Here is a 25,743-nt window from a genome sequence, read left to right as displayed (position 1 = left end):
TTGAATAGTGGTTTTCTCTCCTTACATTCTAATAATGTCAAAAGTGCCCCAAAGTGTTTCAGAAGATGTACATTTGTGTTCCAGCCCACCTGGTTTTAATGTTTAAACGCTCCTGTAGACCTAGCTGGACTGAAGTTGATGCCTCTGTATGTTCTGCAGACAAATTTTGGCTCAATGCATCATAGAAAAGGAATAAAAGAACTGAAGAGTGCCTGTAGAATTTACTGCCAGTTCTTTTTCACCCCTTCCTCTAATGCACAACATATATTGTTTAGATGTATAAGCAGAGTTCAGTTCAGGAACAGAGCAAAAAATGAACAACATAAGCTGCTTTCAAGAAGTCAGAATGTTCCAGAAGAAGTCTCTGTATTTCACTTTGCTAAAGGAAAAATGTCAGGACAAAGCACATATCTATTATGCAGTTGTTTTTTGTATCCCACTTTGTAATTTAGGAAAAGGTTTTGTGCATAAAAGGAAATATCACAGGATATAAAGACAGAGTGGGGAGTAACTGAGGAGAAAAGATTAAGTGCTACCTTATTATTTGATGGCAGAAAAAAATCCAGAAGTTGAAAATCTACTTCAGTTTACAAAACTGCAAATACTGATACATTTTAGGCAACGCAAATTATAATAATTATAATTATAATTATTATAATGCCTTATGATGTAATATTAGTCTCAAATAATCCAGCCATCATTAATGCCACAATAACAGCAAAATTCATCTCTCAGCTGTTTAATGACCTCATAATGCAGAAGATACAGTGATATTCAGAAAAAAAGTACCCAAGACAAAACATATAAGGTTTGGAACCATTTTGTTAACCACAGGGTGAGATAGCATAGAGTCTCTGATATGGGCATATCACAATGACTTCAGTATCTTATGCAGACTGATCAGTTTAGACCTCATACGCCTGACCCTTAGTCTCAAATAATCCAGCCATCATTAATGCCACAATAACATCTAGAATCCATTGCCAAGGGAGTGCCCCAGGGTTCTGTCCTTGGTCCCCTTCTTTTCACATTATAGATTTCATTCCTTGGTTAGATCATTTGTGATTATGTTCTTATGTTTACTACAGAACTGCTTCAGTGGTCTGTTGCTACTTGGAGGAACGAAATTGACTGGCTGAGGTCTGATAAAGAGCAAGAGCCATAATAACCAGCAAACCATATGGGTGACTCACACAAGATGTTATAGGTGTGCTTTTTATGATAACATTAATTTTACTGTTGTCTGTTAATGCTATTTATTAATTAGCTGGTTTAATTGAATGGCTTTGCTAGCACCCTAGTAGGTAACATAACTGAACAAGTGATTTTGACCCACTGAACACATAAAATATGGATTTACTTGTTCGTGGGATAAATAAAAAAACTTAACATCAAGCCCTGTAATGCTGTTCTGTCACCATGTCTCTTAGTTAGATCATTCGTAATCATGTTCTTAAAATCTTTAAGTCAGTGACATTCGTATTTATATTATTACTGCTTACCTCACAGTTTAAACCCAGTTGCTGAATGCATATAATGCAGATCTAAAATGCTGGTTACAATTTCTTGAAACTCAGTGCAAATAAACTGAAACACAACTGAATGTCACGATCGGCCCCTCCCAGTCCTGTCCATGGGCTTTGTTTGGATCTTCCATTTGCATTTGTTTTGGTTCAGCCCCCTTGTTTGTTGACTGATTGTTTTCATCTGTCCCTCGTTATCCCTGTTTTATATGTTTTGTTGTTTTTTTAAATGAAGCTTATTATTCAACAGGACATCAAAGCAAACTGGCTGAGCTGTTCTTAGATTATAGAAGTGTGTAATAAAACTGGCCATTTAAGGGACTGAAGGGAAACTTTTCAGAAAACATAATTATTCTCAGTTGTGTGTTAAAGACTAATAAAAAAAATCCAGACCTGGAAAGTGACATTCATTTTCACTGACATTTTCAAGTTTTCCAGGAAAACTCTTGAGCTGAACTGCTGGATAGTAGGCCTTGAGGAGCAGGACTGGCACTGCTGGTTTAATATGAAAGCAACAGGAATGTAGCTGAGCACAACCTTGTGAAAGCTTTCATTTTGATCGTTTCAAGCTAAACTTAGCAGCTTGCCATTTTAATGGCAGTAAACTGTTTAAATGGGTGTTATTTTTTTCTTTCTGTGGCTAAATGGGGAGCAAATTCTTGACGCTATCATAGGTAGAACCTTCAAAGAACATGGTTTATGCTTGCTATAGTGGGAATGCCAGACCATAACATACAAAGTGAAAACCTTTTTGGAATGCTTGTGGTAACACAGAGGAATGCAAAAACAAACATTTGCTGCACCAATAAATACCTTAAAGGTACACTTCACCCACTCCCTTATACCTTTGAGGTTGTTAATAGTAAGTGGGAGCTAGTAGTTCTGTTGACAGAAAACCATGCAGTGCCAATTTGCACTATTAAGATACACTACCAGCAGTGAGCAGCAAACTGGGATTCAGTTGTAGCCATATTTCATTTTCATTTTTATTAGTCATTAAGGATTTAATGCTGTTTAGAACACAGTCTGACTTACTGTGAGCTACAAAAATGAACAAAACTGTAAAGGAATGCAAGAAGCCCCTTGAAGCCATGCATTACAGTTATTATATTATAGATAAGAGGATTTTCCTTCAGTGCAAATCATGTCTAATAACAATCTTACCTTTACTATCATAAAATGACTTTACGATTGTAAAATCCCTCTCGTGGCTTTTTACTTTAATAAATGACAGGAATAACCTAACATTGATAGATACATTTATTTTTTAAGTTTTTGATATTTTCATGCTTTATATACACTATATTGCCAAAAGTATTCGCTTGTTTGACTTCACACACATGAGTGACATCTCATTCTTAATCCATAGGGTTTAATATGATGTTGGCCCACCCTTTGCAGCTATAACAGTTTCAACTCTTCTGGGAAGGCTTTCCACAAGGGTTAGGAGTGTGTTTATGGGAATTTTTTGACCATTCTTGCAGAAGCGCATTTGTGAGGTTAGACACTGATGTTGGACTAAGGGGCTGAGCCCAACTCCTGAAAAACAACCATACACCATAATCCCCCCTCCACCAAACTTTACACTTGGCACAATGCAGTCAGACAAGTACTGTTCTCCTGGCAACCACCAAACCCAGACTCATCCTTCAGATTGCCAGACGGAGAAGTGTGATTCGTCACTCCAGAGAACACATCTCTACTGCTCTATTCTCCAGTGGCGGCGCTTTACAGCACTGCTTTGCATTAAACTTGGTGATGTAAGGCTTGGATGGAACTGCTTGTCCATGGAAACCCATTCCATGAAGCTCTCTATGCATTGTTCTTGAGCTAATCTGAAGGCCACATGAAGTTTGGAGGTGTGTAGTGATTAACCTCTGCGCACTATGCACCTCAGCATCCGCTGACCCCGCTCTGTTATTTTACGTGGTCTACTACTTCGTGGCTGAGTTGTTGTTGTTCCTAATCGCTTCCACTTTGTTATAATACCACTGACTGTTGACTGTGGAATATTTATTGCGAGGAAATTTCACGACTGGACCATTGTTTCATAAATGTTTGTAGAAGTAGTCTACATGCCTACGTGTTTGGTTTTATACACCTGTGGCCATGGAAGTTGTAATGCCGGGGAGTGAGGAGGCAGACGCATACGCTGAGATAAGCGACTTTTATTGAGGGCAAATCTAGGGTCGTGGTCATGACAGTCCAGTTTCATATATCCAACATGAAGAGCAAACAGTACATCCAACAAGCATACATACACCAGCAAACAAAGACCTACACAGACACAGGGCTAACACGGGATGTAACACAGGGATGACTAGGGACAGGTGGGAAACAGGTGGAGACAATCAGGGATGGAGTCATGAAACAAGAGCGCAGGACTGAAAACCAAAACAAAGAAGCACGTGGACAGGACTGGGAAGTAAACACAATGAGCACATGGACAGGACTGGGAGGGGCCAATTGTGACAGAAGTGATTGGAACACCTGAATTCAATGATTTGGATGGGTGAGTGAAAGCTTTCGGTGATATAATCTACCTCCTTTACTTTAAAGATGATTTAAACTTTCAAATTCTTTCCACTACATCACTGCGATGTCTGTAGACATATATGATGTGAACATAAAAGGCATTTTACCAACATTGTCAGAGTCATAAATCAGGCCTGACAATCTTTCAAAACCTTGTTATTCTAAAAAGATCCTGTCCTTGTTCTGCTACTGTTAACATTCTTTTTGACACCATGTATGGTGTTTATTGTTTTCACCGATGTGCATTGTTTGGACACACACAGGTGCTGTTATCAAAATGGTTTATCATTGTTTTTGTGCGTTGTTAGAGTTCAGACTTTTGCACCTGTTGTAATTGTGTTGTAGCTCACAGGTAACAGTTTTTTGATTGTAATTGCTTTGAGAGCCTTGAGATCAGGCCATGTAAAGTCTCTGTACTTGGGAAACCTTGTGTGTTTGATGCCTAGACAAGCCAGTAACAGGATGTGACACTGTGGCAGATGATTAGGTGAATTCTGAAAGTTTTTAAATGTTAAACAAATTTTAACAGGGGACAGTGGACACATTACAGTGAGGCAGGGAACAGACCTGCATAGACAATCAGCATGTGCACTGTATGCACATAATTATCTGATAACTGCAGAAAATCCGATTTTGTCAGTAATCTGTTCACTGCGTTTACATGCACTTGGGTAATTAGACAGCAGGAAAATTCCAGGTGTCATGATTGGCCCCTCCCAGTCCTGTACATGTGCTGGTGTTGTGTTTACTTCCCAGTCCTGCCCATGTGCTTTTGTTTTGGTTTTCAGTCCTGCCCTCTTGTTTCATGACTCCACCCTTGATTGTCTCCACCTGTTTCCACCTGTCCCTCGTTTACCCTCATGTATTTAAGCCCTGTGTTTTCCCCTGGGTGTTTGCAGGTCTTTGTTTGATGGTGTTTGATGGTGTGGATTTGTTTGGTGTGTTTTTCATTATATCTGTTCCCCGATCTCTTTGTCTTGGCTATTTGAACCTGGACCGTTCTGACCAGGGTGGATTTGCCCTTAATAAAAGTTGCTTATCTCCGCATATGCTTATCTGCCTCCTCGCTCCCCAACGTTACACCAGGTCTACATAAGCCAGGCAGTAATTTTTGCTTCGCAACCAGCCAATAAACTCACAGAAGAAGAAGTAATATAAATGTAATGTAAAGGGCAAACATAATGCCGCAGATTTTTTTAAACACTTAGCCACTTTTACAGAAAATATGAATATGCATCATCTAGAAAATAAAGAATATTTAAATCCTTAACTTCGTTAAGCGTGTAGCCGGTGTCAGCATCACTCCAAAAGTGTTTTGTTGCCATCTTGTGGGCACTGTGTTAATCATCGTCTGCTTTTCCAGTACCACAGCCTATTTTCGCACATGAGCAGACTGAGAAAAATAAAAGAAATCAGTGTAAGCATATACATGCAGTGAGATATCAAATACTGAGCCAAAATCCATCTCTCTTTATCAGATTTCATATTAAGATTTCTAGGCCTCACTGCGATCTAAGAAATCAGATAACTAATAAGAATAATCCGATAACTGCTGAAATCCAATTATGATCAGATTATTTAGTGCATGTAAACACGCTCAGTGCTCTGACTTTTCTGGCTGAATTACCTACTGTTTTCCACCAAACTCAGCAGTCATCAGATTTATTTAGTCCTGTCTGGAGACAGATCTCTGTGATTTTGGTAGATTTTCCAGACAGATGCATCGGTAAAAATGTTTTTTTAAATTTTTAAAATTTTTTTAACACTGTTACTGCCCTATTTAGTGTGCATGTCTATATTAAACATTCTGCAATTCACGAAATGGTGGATGCTTTGGAAGTCTTTCACCCAGTTACTTGATATGGGTGATAGAAGTTCACCTCTATCCTCTCTACACTGTTGAAAAAAAGTTCTTCAAGGGTTCTTTGCATCATGAAATAGTTCTTCAGGTTGATGGAGAATGTGTTGTAGGCGTTTCTACATGCAACCTATTGAAAATGGTTCACAAAGATTCTTCTATTGTTACGATGTCAATCTTGAACACTTTTGGGTGCTATATAGAACTCTCTTCAAAAAGGTTCTATATAGAACCATCTATAGCACATTCATGCACATCGTCCATCAATCTGAAAAACCCTTTCATGATGCAAAGAACCTGTTAATCATGCAAAGTGTTCTTTAAGTGTTAATCATTCTATATAAACAACCATTTTCTTTGCTGAAGAACCCTTAAAAGACCACATTTTTAAGGGTGTACACAGGAAGTGCATTACAAGGATGAGATTTTAATATTAGTTAATATTTTAATTATAGTTCTAATGTATCATCCAGACATCCCTCTGAGAAACTAATCCAATCTGAATATGGTTTAGTTTAAGAAAAGTGTTAAAGTAACTGTACACTTAAAAAGTTTTCAGTAAAGCTTATCGTAATGCTGCTCTTTGGGGTAACAAACAATTCTGTTGCTTGGCAACCACAGACTAATGTTATAAATGTACATTGCCTGGGTAAATTGTTAACAATCGCCTGTGGTTGCCAAGCAACACAAATAACATTTGTTATAAAATTTTCACCACTTGTTTGAAATGAAGGAGTTTGAGTGTAGTGTGTAAAATAATTTGCAGTTTCAAAAGACAGCATCCATTCTCCAGTCCATTTATGAAAATGAAGGCGCAGAAACGGAATATTTTGAACTCTTTTAGTGCTGTCATGAAAACCAACACATTTACATCTATCCACATTTTCAGCCCACAGCAGTTTAGCCCCACACAATTCTGCTGAAGTTCATGTTAAAGAGTTGTGCCTCGTTTTTTAGGTGAAGGCTGAGTGCTTCCTCATCTCAGACTCCTGACCAAGGAGGGCTGTGGTGTTGTGATTAGACAGTTGTGCCACTACACAGCCACAAAGTTATTTAAACTTTTGTTTCCAAGAACGAATGTAAAGCTTCCTCATATTCAGATAGAGAGAACTGCCTGTGCTTAGGCAAAGGACAGTTATCCATGTTGAAATTAGTTTATTTCGAGAGAAGTGTGTTCGTCTTTTTAACTGGTTTGTGAAATATTTTAGAATGTTTTCATTATTTCTTTGTGGAATTTCATGGCTCCCAAATGGCACAACTGTTTGAGTATCTGTTTACCAGGAGAGCACTGAGTTTAAATTGCAGGATTTGCAGTAAAAATCTAAGTAAGTACAGCTTATACAGAGGCAGCACATTCACTGTTTTTGAGTAAGCTCAAACTGTATTGTTGACCTAACTAAGATACAGTACTAAAACGATATTTAGAGGTTAAACCAGTGGCCCCACCTTATGTCATATAGCCCCAGCTTGCTGATTGTAACGGGGGGATAGACAGTGTTATATATACATATATATATGTAACGGGGGGGTTACAGTGGATAGAGCTTAGATGAAGTCTGTACATGCATTAACATGTAACTGCTGCACTATCACAGCACAAAGGGCCTGGGTTCGACTTCCTGGATTGGTGACCAGAGTTCCTTCTGTGTGGACTTTGCTAGTGTCTGTGTGGGTTTCCTCCAAGTGCTCTGGTTTCCTCCCACAGTCTAAAGACACGCAGTCAGGCACATTGGAGATGCTAAATTGGTGGCTGTGAATCTTTGTTTGAATGTCTGTGTGTCTGACCTGCAATGGCCCCAGAAGAATAAGTGTCTCAGATCATGTGTATGTGAGCTAATATGAGCCTTAAGAGATTAGTGCAGGCGATTCCAACTGGGCACATTCCGTGCCAAAGTACTGCAGAGACATGTTTACCCTCATCTAATGCTCTTAATTCATGTAGGCATTGCTAATTAGCTCATGAGCTGAATCAGATGTGTTTAAAGAGACAGAGGTCTGCACTGTTTTGGCCTGTTAGGACTGACACATGGATTACTGTATGGAATTCAGAGTGATAGTATGAATCTGGTACTGGCTGACAAAACAGGCAGCGCTCTGCAGACTTCATTACTTAGTTTTCCATTATGAATGTCAAGATTGTTGTATGTGAATCATATAAAGATGGATAGCAGCACTGAGAACTAAGAAAAGAAAAGTAAAGAATGAAAAGGTTACTTAAGGAGGATGAGCACATATCCAAGCAGGTGGGTGGTAAGAAAAGTTGACCTCAATTTAATTAGCTAGCATTAGTTTGTAGCATATTGACTGTAATGATTATGTAATATTTAAGATAAAAGTTTTAAGCAGTTGTCATTTTATCACTAACTGGCTATCTTGGTTATCTCAGTGTAGCACATACGTAATAAATAGGAGTAAGAAATGGAGATGAAATGTACAGATTTTAGAAAAAGTTATTTTGCATGAAGGCAGTGCTGTGTGTGTGTAGAGGTTGGGGTTGGCTGGTCTACATCACAGAACCTCTAGCCTGAAAGCAAGTCCCATTCTGGCCCTACATTCACTGGCCACTTTGTTAGACACATCTACCTTGCAGTTACAGTTTGTATTAGTCCCTCATCTGTAGTCAGTTTCTGACCATAAGACTACAGTTGGCTGGATATTTCTGAATTGTGGACTGTTGTCACCCAAGCAACTTGTACCAGCAACACACAGTAAGAAGCCACTACCATGTCTATGCCACTGCTTTGCTGAGAGTGGTCCACCACCCAAAACATGTCTGGTGAGCAGCAGCTATACTGTGATCCCTTTCTAATTAAAGATAGGATATAAACTAATACATTTTACAGCTTCAAAGTGCACCCAGATGGTAGGTGTCCCTGATAAAATGAGTATACTCAAGAGTATGAGTATTTCATGTGGTGTTTCTGTTATTTTGTACACCCCCTGCATATGGTACACAGGATAACTGGAGCATGGAGTTTTTGGCATTATTTTCAACTGCACTATGTAAGATTTTTAAAATTAATCAGGAGAGAAAAAAGTGCTAAAATATGGTGTATATGTGCTGCCGTGTGTCACCATGTAAAATATTAAATAATTTAAAAGTCAGAGGCATCGGGTTCGATTTTGCATATTTTTTTGGGTCATATCATATGGTGTTATGTATTAACGTCATGTAGAGGCTCAAAAAGGTCTGGCTTGATGTTTAGATCTAAAATGCATATTCTGATAAAGATATGATTACAAATACCTGTGCTTCACCAAGTTTTGACTGAGATCTCTTTGAATACTCTACCACACATTTCAATCATCAGATTCATCTGCTTCATGAAGGTGTCCAAAGCACAACTCATAGTACAAATAGTATCATATTATCATACTCATAGTATCATTAACACACTAGAATTACACAGTGGATGAGTGTCCTTCTTTTTAAAGACTGGCTTACTGTGACTATACCTGAAGAATCACACAGTGCACAATAAATCTGTGTAAAAGAATGGATAAGGAAAAGGAAGATGACAAACAATTAATGCATATTGTCCATTTGGGCCTAATTAAAGGCTAAAAGGGAGGTAAAGGGAGGCTTGCATTTTTAAATATGAAATATCAGGCCCTACGTCAACCCTGCTTCATCTCCTCCTGCACCTGCGTGCTGGGGGCAGGGCCAGCTCCTGCAACCTGGGAGATGCAGTAGCAGCACGGGCAGCCGAACTGACTCTGTAGGGGTCAAAACCCTCAAAAAGAGGCTTCCGGAGCCGGGGCGTGGCCAACACTTGCAACCTCTCACTGGCTACAGCTTCCAGAGCGGGCTTGGCCACAGGCCATGATACAGGCCTGTCTGGACAGTACTGTGGATGGTCCTGTTTAGGGGCTAAGAAAAGGATGGAGGGATGGGAAGAGAAGACACAGGGTGAGAGAAAGACACAGAAAGAGAAACACTGAGCAGGTGAAATACGTATGCTGGACAAAGCACCTGTGAATAATCTTTGCAAGTTTGCATGTTGCAATTTCAATACTGTACATTTTTTTTCTCCATTAGAAAAAAAATGTGCATTAGTGAGTACACTCCTCACATTTCTGCAAATATTTTATTATCTTTTCATGGCACAACACTATAGAAATCAAAGTTGGATATAACTTAAAGTAGTCAGTGTACAGCTTGTATAGCAATATAGATTTACTGTCCTCTCAAAATAACTCAACACACAGCCATTAATGTCTAAGTAGCTGGCAACACAAGTGAGTACACCTCACAGTGAACATGTCCAAATTGTGCTCAAAGTGTTAATATTGTGTGTGACTACCATTATTATCTAGCACTGCCTTCATCCTCTTGGGCATGGAATTCACCAGCGCTGCACAGGTTGCTACTGGAATCTTCTTCCACTCCTCCATGATGACATCACAGAGCTGGGGGATGTTAGACACCTTACACTCCTCTATCTTCCACTTGAGTATGCCCCACAGGTGCTCATTTGGGTTTAGGTCACCTGCAACTTCAGCAAGGCAGTTGGCATCTTGGAGGTGTGTTTGGGTCGTTATCGAGTTGGAAAACTGCCATGCAGCGCAGTAACAGTACATGTTTCCGCAGCTTCCCAGTGCCGGCAGCACTCATACATCTCCAGACCATGGTGCTACCACCACCATGCTTTACTGTAGGCAAGAAAATGTTGTCTTGGTTCTTCTCACCAGGACAGCGGCACATCTGAGCCAAACACGTTTATCTTGGTCTTGTCAGACCACAGGACATACTGCTTGTCTTCAGCAAACTGTTTCCAGGCTTTCTTGTGCATCAGCTTCAGAAGAGCCTTCTTTCTGGGATGATGGCCATGCAGATTGGGTTGATGCATTGTGAGGCATATGGTCTGAGCACTGACAGGCTGACCTCCCACTTCTTCAACCTCTGCAGCAATGCTGGCAGCACACATATGTTTTTTGAAGCCAACCTCTGGATATGATGCTGAACACATGGACTCAACTTCTTTGGTTAACACTGGCGAGGCCTGTTCCGAGTGGAACATGTCCTGGAAAGCTGCTGTATGACCTTGGCCACCGTGATATAGCTCAGTTTCAGGATGTTAGCACTCTTTGTGGAGGGCGACAATTCTATTTCTCACATCTTCAGAGAGTTATTTGCCATGAGGTGCCATTTTGAATATCCACTGGCCAGTATGAGCAAACTGTACCCAAAACACCAAATTTAACAGCCCTGCTCCCCATTCACACCTGGAACCTTGTAACTCTAACCAGTCACATGACACCAGGGAGGAAAAACCACACAACTGTGTGGTGTACTCACTTGTGTTGCCAGCTATTTAGACATTAATGGCTGTGTGTTATTTTCAGAGGACAGTGAATCTATACTGCTATACAAGCTGTACACTGACTACTTTAAGTTATATCCATGTTTTATTTCTATAGTGTTGTTCCATGAAAAGATATAATAAAATATTTGCAGAAATGTGAGGTGTGTACTCACTTTTGTGAGATACTGTAACTATATCAGGGGACAAAATAAGCTTAATTGTAATGTATTTATTAATGTCAATAATTCAGTAACATTATTTTCTTAATTTTGTATGGAGAGTTCACATCAACCTGAACATGAAAATCATGTGATTTCTATAGAGTGAACACAGCCAATACAGTGAACACCGCTTTTGTTAGTTTGCTGTTGATTTATTTCCATAGTTCTCCAGCCAGTGGCACAGCACAAAATTCTGGAGCCCCTGCAAGACCAAGGGTCAGGGCTCCAGTTGGGAAGGCATTTTTGCATGATATGGGATAAAAATGTCAATGATGCTGGTGTAGTAAAACAGGCAAAACTCAAATGGCATTAACACAGGAGTCTGTAAATTTATGGCTGTTAAAAACCATTTCATTTTGATAGCTGAACATTTGTAAAACTGACCATTTCTGACTGAGCCACATCGGAAACTGGTGTAATATACTCAGTACAAACATCTGACCACATGTCAGTTAAATTGCGTTTTAACGCATATTAAGTTTTTAAAATTACACTGCTTGGCGGAAGAACTTTATTGTAATTATTGGTGTGAAAATCACTGTAACACATGACCTTTATATTAAACATTGACCATAATACCCATTTTTCTTACGTTCTGAGGCTGAATCTTGTCAATGCTTGTCAAAACCATCACACTAGCTACAGATAGTAATACATGACGGGAATTGCTTCAGACTCTCAACTCTACTAAATTTTAACTAAGAAAGAGCCAGAGCTGATGGTAAAGGTATGTAGCAGAGATTAAACCATCCTAAATATTTACCCACATTTTTGAGTAGCTACAGGTTACAGTTCTATGATTAAAATGTGTACATTATTAATATCAGGTATATCAAGTAATATCAGGTAATTTGACAAATGATTAAAGTTCACTAACTTTACAACACATTTTACTATCATCCTGTTTCACAAGATGAGGGGCGAGGGGAAACTTCTCCTCAGGGTTGTTGGAATTCTTTGAAAAGGAACCATCTTCAAATTCTTTTTCAGTTCTTTGAAAAGGAACAAATTTCTCACTCCAGAGCATTTGGATTTTATCTTGTTCCTCTTTTCATGAAGCTGGTGAGCAGCATTGGCCTTTATTAAAATATCCCTTGAGCCAATTAAGATAAAAAAACTCAATTATTAAATTATTCTTTTGATACTACCATTGTTTTTCTGCTTAGATATCATTTCTATGCACATAGACGTATTTAGTGCATTTTAACCTCTTTCAGCAGGTCTCCTAGTTTCCCTGAGTTAAATCAGCTGGAACATTTTGATCAATATAATGAAATAAAATATTTCTCCTAGGACACCAACTAGGACAGTTGGCTCTCTTTATGTGAAATGTTGTGACTCTGTGATGAGCAGCTAGCGAGCGATGAGGGGTAAAAAGGCAGATGTGAAAACCCACATACATTCACACCTCTTAATAAGGAAGTCTGTGCGGAGATAAAACAGGCAGCAAACCTGCAGTTTTCTTCATGTCAAACAGTCATACAACTCCTACAATAAAAAATATCTTTTAACCACAATAAAAACAATTTTATAAATCTTGACTTGGTTACTCACCTATGAAGACAATTTTGTAAATCATACACATTTCCATCAAAATATATTCTATATTTTAAATACACACTCTATATTACATATATTATATTAATATTAAATATTACACTCTGTTGTCAGATCAAATCCTTGTACCTCTAAAATTGTAACTTTACAAGAGAAGGTAAAAACATACTCTACTTCAATGTCAATGGACGTCCCCCCCCCCCCCCAAACCCCCCCCCCCCCCTCCAATATATAGGACTATGGGTATATATGTCAAAATATGTCAAAAACTGAAAAACAACAAAAACGGAGATGTGTTTTTTAAGGTTTTGTTCCAACAGCAGCGATATATTTATATATATTATTTTATATCCAGTGCTCTGGGCTGCCACTGCCCCTCCCCATGCCAGCATCTCCTGCAATTAACATGCTAACTCTGACAGGCCCTCATTATTTTTTATTATTGAGAACATTCATAAAAACACAATTATTAACTACTGCAGAGTTGAAGAACAAAGGCAGGAACAACAAGATCAAAGGTAAAATGAACACTGGCCAAACAGGTCTCAGTAACTTTAATACAATAAATGACAGAGCACAGATCATTCCTCACATATCAAACTGTCATTAATAGAGGGTGAGGAAACTAACTCACTGGCCAGGAGGTGCGTGCGAGGGGACGGTTTGGCTAAAGATGGAACTGAAGGAGAGATTTCAGAGCTGCAGAACTGAGTCATTGCTGCACACATCTTCCTCGGGCGAGCCAACTGGCAGATCCAGGCATTCGCCTTGGCTGTTCTCACTGCCACACTTACCTGAGAGAGAGAGAGAGAGAGAGAGAGAGAGAGAGAGAAAGAGAGAGAGAGAGAGAGAAAGAGAGAGAGAGAGGGTGTGTGGTGTGAAATGTGGATGTGTTATGAGCACCAATTTATAGTTGCTGCTGTTGTGTAACTTAGTACTACATATAGGTGATCACAGTATTAAACAACACAAGTGATGAGAACAAAGCACCAAAGATGATTAAAAGACGAGCTTAGTCCCTTAAACCTTATGAATTTAACCTCACTCACTAACTACATACATCACATGCTAGTTTCATAGTAGTTATCAAATAATTTACTGTATCCTGTCCTGTATTTTCTTGTATTTACTTCTACATTTTACACATAAAGCTAACATGCTTTATGCAGAATAGGCACATATATATATATATGTGTGTGTGTGTGTGTGTGTGTGTGTGTGTGTGTGTGTGTGTGTGTGTGTGTGTGTGTGTGTGTGTGTAAATGAGTTGGTTTCTGTGACATAACAAAAAGCAACTCATTAAAAAGAGTCTGTTTTATGGCATAATTTCCAAATATGGAAAGTAAATTCTATCTGAAACTTCAATAATGTCTACAAACTACAATACTCTAATTTAATAAAGCATGGAACATGAGGTTTTTAGTGACAGTCCTGTTTAGTAACATAACTGAACAGTAAGCCTGCAGTTTAAGGGTTAAACAGTTCTTCACAAGACTAAACTCATAGAGAACAAGTGTGAGGGCACGAACAATTTTGTCATTTTTGGAATAGTTATCTAATTGTATGATGTAAGGTACAAACCAAGGATGTTAAGTTTCAGTCCTGGAAAGTCATAACACAATACTGTTAACAGGTACACTGGTCTACACACAGTGAAAGTGAAAAAAAAATAATGTGCATTTGTTACATTTACAGTCAAAACAGTCATCAAGTAAAAGTTATTTATCAAGTTAAAGTTTTTTTTTCTGAGAAAATTAGATATAAGATAATCCATTTGCAGAAAGAGGAAAGTCAACTCAGAATAAGTGGAAGAAAAAAAGAATGCCCACCACAAAAAAATATTAAAAGATGCCTAGAAAATGTCATTCTTAATAACTGTTTAAGAGCTGGTACACCAACAGAACTGTCACCATCAACAGCACTCAAATCAAGCTCCACTCTTACATCAGATCTGTAAAAATCAACGGGTGTTTCTGTCCATCCTTCCACTGTGAGAAGACAACTCAACACTATGAGTCTGAAAAGATGTGTAGCTGACAAGCAGCCACTAATAAGAGAAAGAAACATTTGCACTAGAATGCTGAAACTATGCATCTGAGATGAGGAGTAAAGCTTTATGAACTGACGAGTCTAAATTAGTTGCTAATTACTTTGATTGTGAGAAGCAGAAAATGCAGCCAACTTCTAAGTCTGAACTTTGGAGGTGTGCAGATTTCTTTGACAAACGAGCAAGTGTCCTGGGAAGAATGGAAGCAATAATAAAGGCAAAAGATGGAATTCTGTATTATATTTAGTTCTTGCAGCTTCTGTGTAGTTTTCTATGAAATACATCAAAAAGTCAAGAACCTGTCCTCAGTGGCTGCTTTACCTGAAAATGAAATAAAAGAAGGGTGGTGTCTGACTTTGGCACAGTCTGTATAACCCAAGAAAACCCCTCATATTAAGTTCTTTCAAATCAGATTTGTTTAGAAATGATGGTTACAAACCAGCTCTAACCACAGCTTTGGAGTGCTATGATGAGTGCTAGGTGTCAGCACTGAGCAGTCCAGCACAGAGCAATACACAGAAATTGAATTTTAGTGAAAGCTTCCATTTATATCCTTTTCATCTGACTCATGATGTGTTCTTGAACATGAACAAAGGTAAAAAGGGACTGCATGTCTTATATCTCATTCAAAATTTGCTGCCAAATGCCATAGACACTAGTAGTGGGTTTATTGGTGCCAAAATGTCTAGTGGGATTATTCAAGCGTAAATCAACAAAACAATACAGATTTGCATTGATAATGTCAATAATTAACCTCATCTCCCTGGATTATGAATTAGCAGAATTAGACTGTGAGGTACATTAAGCCCATTATCTAAGGAAATGTTGATATTAAAAGAAACACACGTTTTGCCACAACTGCTAGTTTGTATATGGTTATTCAACAGATATAGAACTGGAATCCTGTTTTTGAAGCACTGTGGTGACTTTTGGAGTTTTTTAAAGTAATGCCCCAAATTGTCTGACTGCTGTTGGCTGTGCAACGACTGACTCTAGTTACTAGCTCACAGAAACTTTTAAAATGAAAGTAATGTACTGTATCTAAATTTCAAGCAAAACACTTATCTAAATATCAGACCTTAACCATAAATACCATGTCTTAAACAGAAACATTCACCTTGTTTGTCACTCAGAAAACCTTCTGGAAAAGTGTCTTTTTAAGACTTCCTTTAAAAGGAGAATTTTCAAAATGTCTTCATAATTCAATATTTGACGTGCAAATAAAGTCATTCAGAGTGGCTTGTTGTAAAATACTTCATTTTAGAGAAACTTTCCAACTCTGATTCTTTACAGTGGTGGTGATAGGAACCAGGTGTCACAATATCTACAACACAAATATAGCTAATTTATTTACTGTGCAAAACCACCAGTGAACCCATTCACTTTTTCTGAGTTTTGATTATGTTGATTATGATAAAGTAGTAATAAAAATTGGATACTATCCTGCCTCAAAACATCCGACATATATGTTTCCACTATGAATGGACGTGAAAAAATGTTTCAGATCAAAATCTTTATATATATATATATATATATATATATATATATATATATATATATATATATATATTATAAGGTCTCAGCTTTCAGGTTAATTATTCATAACCATTACAAGTAATAATTTTCTGTGCTGTAGCTTTAAGAGGCATTAAACTGAGACGTCTGGTTCCTATCACCACCACTATGAACAATCTTCACTCTCTAGAATGACACATTTCACACAAAGCAACTCTGCAACTCAAAGCAACTCTGAATGACTTTGTTTACATTGGCTAAATTTCCTTCAGGATCAATAAAGTATCTATCTATCTATCTATCTATCTATCTATCTATCTATCTATCTATCTATCTATCTATCTATCTTGACTTAATTATGATTTAATTATGTGGACATCGGGAGAATTTTCCTATAAAGAAAAGTTTTCAAGGTGACTTTGGCATGTGTTCAGGACAGTCCCTCCACATTGACTCAAACATAATAACTGACTCAACGAAAATAATTTATTTTGGCTCAAAACTCAAATTATGTGTTTTTTTCAATAAGATGGCCAGTGCGTAACTAGTCCATTTTTTTTTATATTCTCAAGTGCAAGTATGGTATGTGGGCTTTTCCTGAATGAAGCAATATTCTTACTCCAGCTACTCATAATCCAAATGACAGTAATAACAGGTCTATAATAGGTCTAAATAATGCATCCTCAGAGGTCTACAGAGAAAGGTGAGACAACAGTACTCACTGTGGGCAGCAGGGGGCGATCAGGCTGCCAGCCAGCAGCAGGCATGCGGGGTAAAGCGAGTGCACACACTCTGTCAGAGGGGCGAGCCTTCAGTACTGCTGCACTCAACTTCCATCCAGGAGATTGCCTACAGAAAGAAAGAGAGAGAGAGAGAGAGAGAGAGAGAGAGAGAGAGAGAGAGAGATCAGCATCTTTACTGCTTTAACTTCATCGTCAGTACGATGTTGATTATTGCTGCTGTAGTACATGATCAGCCATTCAAGATCTGCAAGCTATTGTCTATAACTGATACAATGTGGATTCAAATATCACAGTCTATTCATTTCGTACTCAGAAGGATAAGCGGATTAGAAAATGTGTGTCTGTGTGTGCTCATTTTGTAATAATAAACTATTCAGTGTTTCAAGAACTCTGTTAAAAAGTTATTAAATGCTAAATAAAATACAGCTTTTTTTCTATTTACATCAATTGTCTCATAATCTGCCTTGATATTTGACCTCCACCTTTAAAATGTCTTGAATTCTGAAAATTAATTTTATTAACTGAATACTTAGTGGTAGACCGCTCTCTCAGTGAATTTAGTATCTTCTACAGCTCCAGAGAAGATAAAGAAATCTACAGCTCCCTAGTTTCCTAATAATAATTTAAAAGCTGTGAACAGGACTGACATTTTAGCTGTACCTCATTTCATTCAAAGTATTTATTTGAATGAAATAAAATCTGTAAAAAATTGCTAATATATGCAGTATTATTAGGCTGAACTGATAAAGATTATATTATATTATTAAGTATTGAAAACATCAATTTGATATGTATAAACAGAGATAGATAGATAAATATACAGCACTGTGCACAAGTCACACAATTTTCTCAGGCACTTGGGACAACTTGTGAGAGATGAAAGCTATTTAAAGCTATTTATGTGGTCAGTAAGTGTTTCTTTAAATAATATTACTATAAATATACATTAAAACAGCAAGTATTGCTTTTTATGTAGGTTAATGAGTTGTAGGTCTAACCTCCTAAAGGAAGTCTAGTATTATTTGTAGTTGTCATCCAGTACTTAGTTCAACGAATCAGTGTTTTATTAGGTCAAATCATGTGCGTTTTTAGATAAAATTTACCAAATTCATACTCTGGCTGATGCACTGAGGGGAAATCTGAAACTAATTTTTGTTCTTCAAACTAGTTCAGAAGGAATTCTTGGTATTTTTGCTGTATTTATTATCTGTTCTAATTATATATGATGTTTTTACAAGGGAAAGCAAATAAATGGCAAACCTTATAAATGGTTTTAAATAATGTGCATAGGGAAGGTGAATAAAATGAAAATACTGTACATCTTGCAGGTGTTATAGGACAGTCACCTATTGTCCTCAAAGTTAGGGATAAGCTTTTTACTCTCTGCTAGCTTTGACCAGCGTGGAGTCAGATCTGTGGAGAAACACAGATAATGCATATAAAATACCATTCAAACATTTCTTTTTATAGATGCAGATGAAAATTGAACCAATTTAAGACAAAACAGTTAATGAGGATTATTCATTAAAATCAGACATTTGTTATGTCTTAAATCTTTCATTTCAGCTTATCTGATATGTGGCACATGAAGCTACACTTAAAATACTAGTCAGTTCCAAAATATTCATCGCAACAAACAGTAAGATCTACAGAGGTCAGCAAAGCAACGCTTCAAGACTGGGTTTCCTGAAACCATTTTAGCACAATGATTCTTAAATGATAGAGCGAGCATCACACAGAACACTCTCTCTACCAGAAAAGACCATCTTCACACTGAGATGCTCTTGGAAAACTGGAAGCTGAGCAAATCCCATTTCACCCCTTGCCCCTACCACTTAGCCATTAGCCCTCTGTTTTGCGCGTTCACATCTAGGGTGAGGGTGTCCCAACTGTTGTTGAGATGGAGGGGTAGGGCGAAGTGTTAGGGCTACATGGCCCTCTAAGCGGAGGTTTTTCAGAGGTTCACTCCAAATGGAGTGTTATGAGAAAAAAAGAATGAAACCCACAAATGTATTTCCTTCCTTAAATTACAATAATCATTGTATTAAATTAGTTTAATGTTGTTTCACTGTATTATGGTTGTTTTCTTCATAACAAGCCTAAAAATCGCTAAAGTATGCTAATGTCTCAGTAGCTAGCTGGCTAACAGTCTTGTTCCACCTTAAACAGACCAGCAGTGTTGACACTTGAAGCGCCAGAATGTAACTGCTTCACCATTTAAGGTGGAACGAGAAAATCTGAACGAGAATGTGGTGAATAACTGACTTCAGCTTCGTATCACTGAAGCATTAGCGGTGGGCGATGATAACAAGGTTGCTGAACTTCTCCCTTCTTTCCTATCACTGAAGTTGGGCCGAGTCGCCCACAGAGCACTGCTAGTAGCTGTTAATGAAGCAAGTTTTTTGAGGGTTGTGCGCAAGATTTCAACCATTACCCATTGTAAATCCGTTCCAAGGGGTTAGATTGACACTCGAAAACAAGATGTAGGGGTAAAAAGAAGAAATGGGATTTGGCCTAAGTGTAAGCAACAAAGGTCATGCTTTATACTACCAAATGCAGTGGAGGAGCTGTTCAATGATGGAGGAAGCTCATCCAACCAGTATACGGATCGTCTGCCAACACATAAGAAAGCCACATAATAATCAGTCCTGAGGGCAGATTCATTATAAACACATACAGACTGTTCAGACAAGTCACACTGCTCGAGAGAAGAACTGCTCAGGCTGCTGCTCTTTTAGAACTAAACAGAACTAGGTGCTCTGGTGCTGTAATATATAAAGAGCCTATAAGTAAAACACTTTACAAACAGAAAAACAGGTGACATATAATATTTTTATTCTTAATACTGTGGTACCCAGCAGGGTTATTATTTTTCATAACCATTTCATGTGTCCACTTTCTGTGAGGTTGCTCTTAGAGGCATTAAACACTTCATTGATTCGGACCACTCTGAATAACCTTAACATCTCAACCCTTTAATTACAAAGAAATTGAATTGAATTCCCCTTAAATAACAGGCTCATTGTCCACTAAGCAGTCAGGATATCTGCAGAGAAAGCTTGCAGTGTTCATCTTCATAGACCTCTATGTTACAGTGTTTGCTGGAAGCCCACCTGTCAGGGAATTTGAGCAGGTTGGGTTTAGGCCGAGCAAGTTGGTCAATGCGGGTCGCCATTGAAGAGCAGAGGCCTGCAGATGGGACAAATGTAGCTCACCACTTGCCCAGACACCTGAGAGAAACACGTCGTTACGTACATTAAGTTTTTCAGCTCAGACTAACTGGAGCAAATGAACTCTGAAACAAGTGCTCTGGAGCCCCCATGGTTTAATCAGAGCAATCCCACTAAGCTTTAGGACACTATGCTCTAAAATAATTGCCTTGTCAGGAAGGAGGCACACAACAAATCAAATTGCTTTATTAAAGGTGGCCGGCTTAATAACCAACTAGAGGTGGCGTTCACTTAATATCCTTTACAAGTACAGTGTTGATTCATTTAGACTTAATTGGCTGCATAAAGGGACACTAACAGAACACTCTTCAAAAAAGATGGTTCTTCAAGGGTTCTTTAGTAAAGATAAGTTCTGTATAGAAACATGAACACTCAAAGAACCATCTGCATGCTTAAGTAGTTGTGTGCGTGTTGAAATGGTTCTTCAGATTAGTGGAGGATATGTTGTATATGGTTCTATTTGAAACTGGTTCTAAATAAATGTCGTGGTTCTGCAGCTCTGCTGTGTCTGATCTACTCAGACCAGTGCAACACACACTAATACACCACTGACCACTGAAGAACAGGGTAAAAGGCGGCTAACAAAGTATTCAGAGAAACAGATGGACTACAGTCTGTAATTGTAGAACTACAAAGTGCACTTATATAGTAAGTAGAGCTGAAAAATGGACAATGAGCGTAGAAACAAGGAGGTGGTCATAATGTTATGCCTGATTGGAGTAGTTCTAAACATAAGCATTGTCTTTACCAAAGAACCCTTGAAGAACCATCTTTTTTAAGAGTGAAGGACATAAGCAATTTTATGTCTAAGACCGACAGATAAAGAGCCAGCTGAACAACTTAATTTTACAGCGATGGTCTGCACATGCGCACTGAGACCACGCAGATACAACACGAAGCACAAGAGCACATAAAATAAATGTAAATGCTTCTAAACTAACGTTGGAGAGTAAACTGGTACAGTGTAGAATATGAACTAGGTTACTTTAATAGTTAGTACACTACGACATGATATAGCTTACGTTTCTTTAGTGTGTGTCAGCAGCTCACCTCAGGCAAACAGGGAACGCTAGCTAAAGAGCTAGGCTATCAGGTAGGCTAGTTAACCTAGGCCAAGTAAACCAAGTCACTCAGAATGAAGTCTTCTCGTGTTTGTCGTTTTAAAGAAAACAATGTAATTATGTCTCTAATATACTTTAAATGACACCTTTACCTCCCGTTCCGTCTTCCTTTTAACTCAGACTCTAGCAGTTGTAGCAAGTCTACCGCTAAAACGAGAGGGGGCACGCTGCCTCGTTACTCTGGCAACAAGTGACGTGTTCCAAAACGTTCCAAAAAAGATCTCAACCGGTTCCCTACACCCTAAACAGTGTTCATTATTTCAGGCTCTATGTAGTGCACTATGTAGGGAGCGTGAAGCCATTTGAGATGCACCCAAGAACTCCGCTCAGAGCCTTTATTACTGAACAGTGATCCGTGTAGTTAACTGCATATTAATGAAAGAGAAAATGGTGAAACAGCTTTCTGTTTTCATGCCCCAAAGACCTGAATTTCATAATCTACTTTGTCTCTGTGATTTTATCATGTCCAAAAATAACTCAAAACGTGTGCATTCACTTCAGCTTCTAAGTTACTTTTTGCCTCTTTTATTACACCTCTCTCATTATTTCATATAATGACAGTGGAGTAATATGTATTAATATATTTCATACACATAAAAGGTGACATACAAATAGTCTTCTTCTTCTGCTCTATGATTAGTAGTAGTTGCAATATTAGTAAATGAGATTATGATGAAAAAATTATTTTTTACTTTTTCTGCATGTTGAACCCAAGCACAGACAGGCCTACTGAAACATCAGCGCATGCCATTTCATTCATTTACTGGGCCTGACAACGGAGAGATCAAACGTGAAAACAGGCCAGCTTGTCCTCCCTCTGCCCATCAGCCATGCTGCTCTGTCTGTGCACACATACCCGCAGCACCCGGACACAGAGGCAGATAGAGCCCTGGGCTGAGCCTCCATAATGATATTACAGGCCAAAGGGCAAATGTTAGACAGTGAAACAAGCTCAGGGGAAGGTTAGTCAAAGGCAGCAGCAGCACATTGGTGAAAGAACTGAGATGGCAGGGCATAACCATGCCAGCTGCCCTGGGCAATGAGTCACTGTCGCCACTGGACCCTGGGGTTGGTGTGACCATGTGAATTGTCTGAAACTCTACGTGTCCATAAGTTTACAGACACCACTGTTCTTATGAAACCAAGGGTATTAACAGAGAGTTTGTCCTCCTTTGCTGCAGTAACATCATCTAGTGCTCTAGGAAGGCTTTACATTAGATATTGTAACATTGCTGTAAGTGTTTCATTGCAGGTACAAGAGCATTAGGGGGCAGATACTGATGTTGAATGATAAGTTCTGAATAAAGCCACTCCAACTCATCCTAAATGTATTAGAGAGTCCCATCGGTCCAAAGAACATGGTTTCACTGCTCCAAATTCCAGTCCTTGGGTCCATCTAGCTGATGCTTGGCATTGAGTATGGCAACATAAGGCTACTGAAGACCATCACTTTCTATTGGCATTGCTTTTCTGTGGAGACTGTGTAAGTTCTGTGTGCAAAACTGAACACCTGTGTCAGCAACGGGTGCACATTGCATTCTCTTATGAGGAGGCCAGATACTGTTGAACATAAACAGCTGGTTGGACCTCTGAAGACACAGGAGAGGTGTTTGAATGGACCTCCATGCTCACAAATTCTTTCACAGCTAGTTAGTCAAAACACTCCCCTTTAGACCGTCATTCATTTCAAATGATTTTTATTCTGCATGTGTGTGAAAAAGCATGCTGTTAAGATGTAGCTTTGTCATATATTCAAGATACAGTTATGACTGTGGTACTTTCTATTGAGAGGTGACTGTCCTAAACCCTAACCCCTAAATTTGTAGTTTTGTTTTTAATCATTTTGATTTCTGTTTAAGTGAAAAGATTTGGATTTATCTTGAGTTGAATTATTAAGTAAAAAAGTACTAGTTTAGTAGTAATAGTATATTAATATTAATAGTATTCATAGAATATTGTGTCACAGTAACGGGGAGCGAGGAGCTGGACGCACATGCTGAGATAAACAAGATTTATTAAGGGCAAATCCAGGGTCATAGTCGTAACAGTCCAGGTTCAGAGATCCAGATTGATTGGGGGACAGACATGACAGACACCAGAATCCAAGATGCAGAACAGTACTGCAACTGCAACTGCAACTGCAACTGCAACAAACAGAGATTCATACAAAGACCAGCCAAGACAAGGGGCAAACACAGGGCTTATAAAACAGGGATAACGAGGGACAGGAGAAAACAATCAGGGGCTATTTAGCTCAGCTAAACTTCTCCTCAAATGTAAAACAGATTCCTGTAAGACGTCTCTCATGTACCAGCTAGCATTTTTGAGTTATGCTGAAAATGAGATATAATTGCCACCTCCAAAACAGTTGGGGCTGAAACATTTGGTAAAGTTTTTTTAAGTATTTTTATTGTTTTGATTGTTTTATTGATGTACATACAAACATTTGTTTAAACAATTCTTCCTGAAGAAGAATTACCACTACACAGCATTAAGAGTAAATGTCTGGAGCTGTTTATCTTACAGGGATGTTGCTGAGCTGGGGTTCACTAATGGGACTCAGAACTCAGAAGTTACCAGAGGAATTTTGGATGCACACCTGCAGAAACGGAGAAATTCTCACACATCAGCTGCCTTGTGAAAAAGTTCAGTCATTAAGTTCAATACAGTATCTTATTGGCCTGTGACTGCAGTATTGCTGATTTTCACCCGTCATTTTTGTATAAAGGACTGTACATAAAAGGCAGTTTACCTGCTTCTCTAAAACATGCAGGACTCCGTGGGATAAGAAGATTGATGGATATGGCTGGGGTGGATTCCTGCTGAGATGCTGCTGTTACCGTGGCAACTGCGACCGCTCCCGTGGTTATTTTGGAGTTTTCTGTGACCCGTCACTGATGAAATGTTCCAGCTCTTTCTGCTTCAGTGCTCTCTACACCTCACACCTGCTCTTACACGGCACGCTGCCAAAGTGCGCACAGGCGTGCACACCCACACACACACACACACACACACACACACACACACACACACACAGAGTACACTGAACTATATACCCACCTCCCCTCCCCCAACATTGCTCTAGCATCCATCTACAAAAAGCAGCCAGCATCACAGAGCTGAAACTGTATGATGTTATGCTGGTAACAGAATCTATTTTGTCTCAGTCTTCATCTTCTGTCTCGACAGTGAAAGTATGCACTACAGCTGACAAAGTCCTGCACACATTCATGATCGTACAATACAAGGATGTGAAGAGCATCAACAATTTATATGAGCACTCAGAGCAGCGCTGCCAGATGTTGACTTTGGGTAGCCTCTTTAGCACAGAAGAGAGAAAGCAGACACATTTTTCAAGGGATCCACACACCACTGGTAACTGTGCAGACTGCTTTAGCCACAACATGGACATAATACAGCAGAACAACCGAAAAATGACACCTTTAAAAATGTAGCTCTGCAGCTATAGCTGCCTTGACATAGCAGGCCAGACCACTGAAAAGCCCAGATCATTGAAAAATGATTCTCTTTGCTTTTCAGAAATAAGTCAACAATGTACCATTCACTCCCCAGTCAATACAGTTCATATTATCGCTCAGATTTTTATTTTTCTGTCATTTGACCACAAGCTACAGTAGAACATAATGGCAAATGGATCAATAGAAATGCTTCAAAGTAACCTGGAATAAAATTGTTACCTTAATTTACAAGTTAAAACATTTTGCCTTCTGCTGTAAAATCACCATTTTTGAGATACTTTTGATACAATATATGGAAACAAAAACATGTAGGCCACCATTTTAATCCACCATGTTTGTGATGTCACTACGAACCACTAATGTTAAAGTTCATGCATTGATACCAAGTTAAAATGATAAATGAACAACACTAATTCTTTAAAATCCATTAATGCCTTTTCCCTGTCTGACCATTCAAACCATTTATGGTTTCTCCCTGAAGCTCAGCTGCATGTGTGCTGTTACCATCACTCCACGACTGTAAGCCTCTTGTTCAAATCCAGCCTTTTAAGTTCCACCGATGGCTGTCTTGACAAAGCCAGCTGTCATTTCCAGGTACTGCCATGCTG

The 25,743-nt window shown here is 38.6% G+C and overlaps 1 protein-coding gene across 3 annotated transcripts; it reads right to left on the bottom strand.

Moving 5' to 3' along the window:
• Positions 1–9,032: 9,032 nt before the first annotated feature.
• Positions 9,033–24,569, bottom strand: theg (theg spermatid protein). 3 transcript variants are annotated; one of them, XM_037531205.1, is made up of 7 exons: positions 24,409–24,569; positions 20,419–20,535; positions 19,856–19,917; positions 18,652–18,718; positions 17,285–17,411; positions 13,635–13,794; positions 9,033–9,787 (listed from the first exon to the last, which is right to left on the bottom strand). In XM_037531205.1, the coding sequence occupies exons 2-7, from the start codon at positions 20,478–20,480 to the stop codon at positions 9,546–9,548; spliced, it is 720 nt and encodes a 239-aa protein (XP_037387102.1). In that variant the 5' UTR covers positions 20,481–20,535; positions 24,409–24,569; the 3' UTR covers positions 9,033–9,545. The 3 variants fall into 3 exon arrangements, with proteins under 3 accessions (XP_037387102.1, XP_017552549.1, XP_017552551.1); XM_017697060.2 differs by lacking the exon at positions 24,409–24,569 and adding an exon at positions 21,749–21,835; XM_017697062.2 differs by lacking the exon at positions 24,409–24,569 and adding an exon at positions 21,558–21,634.
• Positions 24,570–25,743: the final 1,174 nt, after the last annotated feature.

Source organism: Pygocentrus nattereri, chromosome 19, assembly GCF_015220715.1.
Source record: "Pygocentrus nattereri isolate fPygNat1 chromosome 19, fPygNat1.pri, whole genome shotgun sequence".
Taxonomy (NCBI): Eukaryota; Metazoa; Chordata; class Actinopteri; order Characiformes; family Serrasalmidae; genus Pygocentrus; species Pygocentrus nattereri.
The sequence above is the reverse complement of the archived record's forward strand: the minus strand, read 5'-3'. Positions and strand labels throughout refer to the sequence as shown.

Coding starts and splice junctions, on each gene's coding strand:
- theg (XM_037531205.1), bottom strand. CDS start 20,480: ATGGCGACCCGCATTGACCAACTTGCTCGGCCTAAACCCAACCTGCTC. Junction 19,918..20,418: donor CTGCTCAAATTCCCTGACAG/GTGGGCTTCCAG, acceptor ATGTGTTGGCAG/ACGATCCGTATACTGGTTGG. Junction 17,412..18,651: donor CCTAACTTTGAGGACAATAG/GTGACTGTCCTA, acceptor TTCTTTCTGTAG/GCAATCTCCTGGATGGAAGT.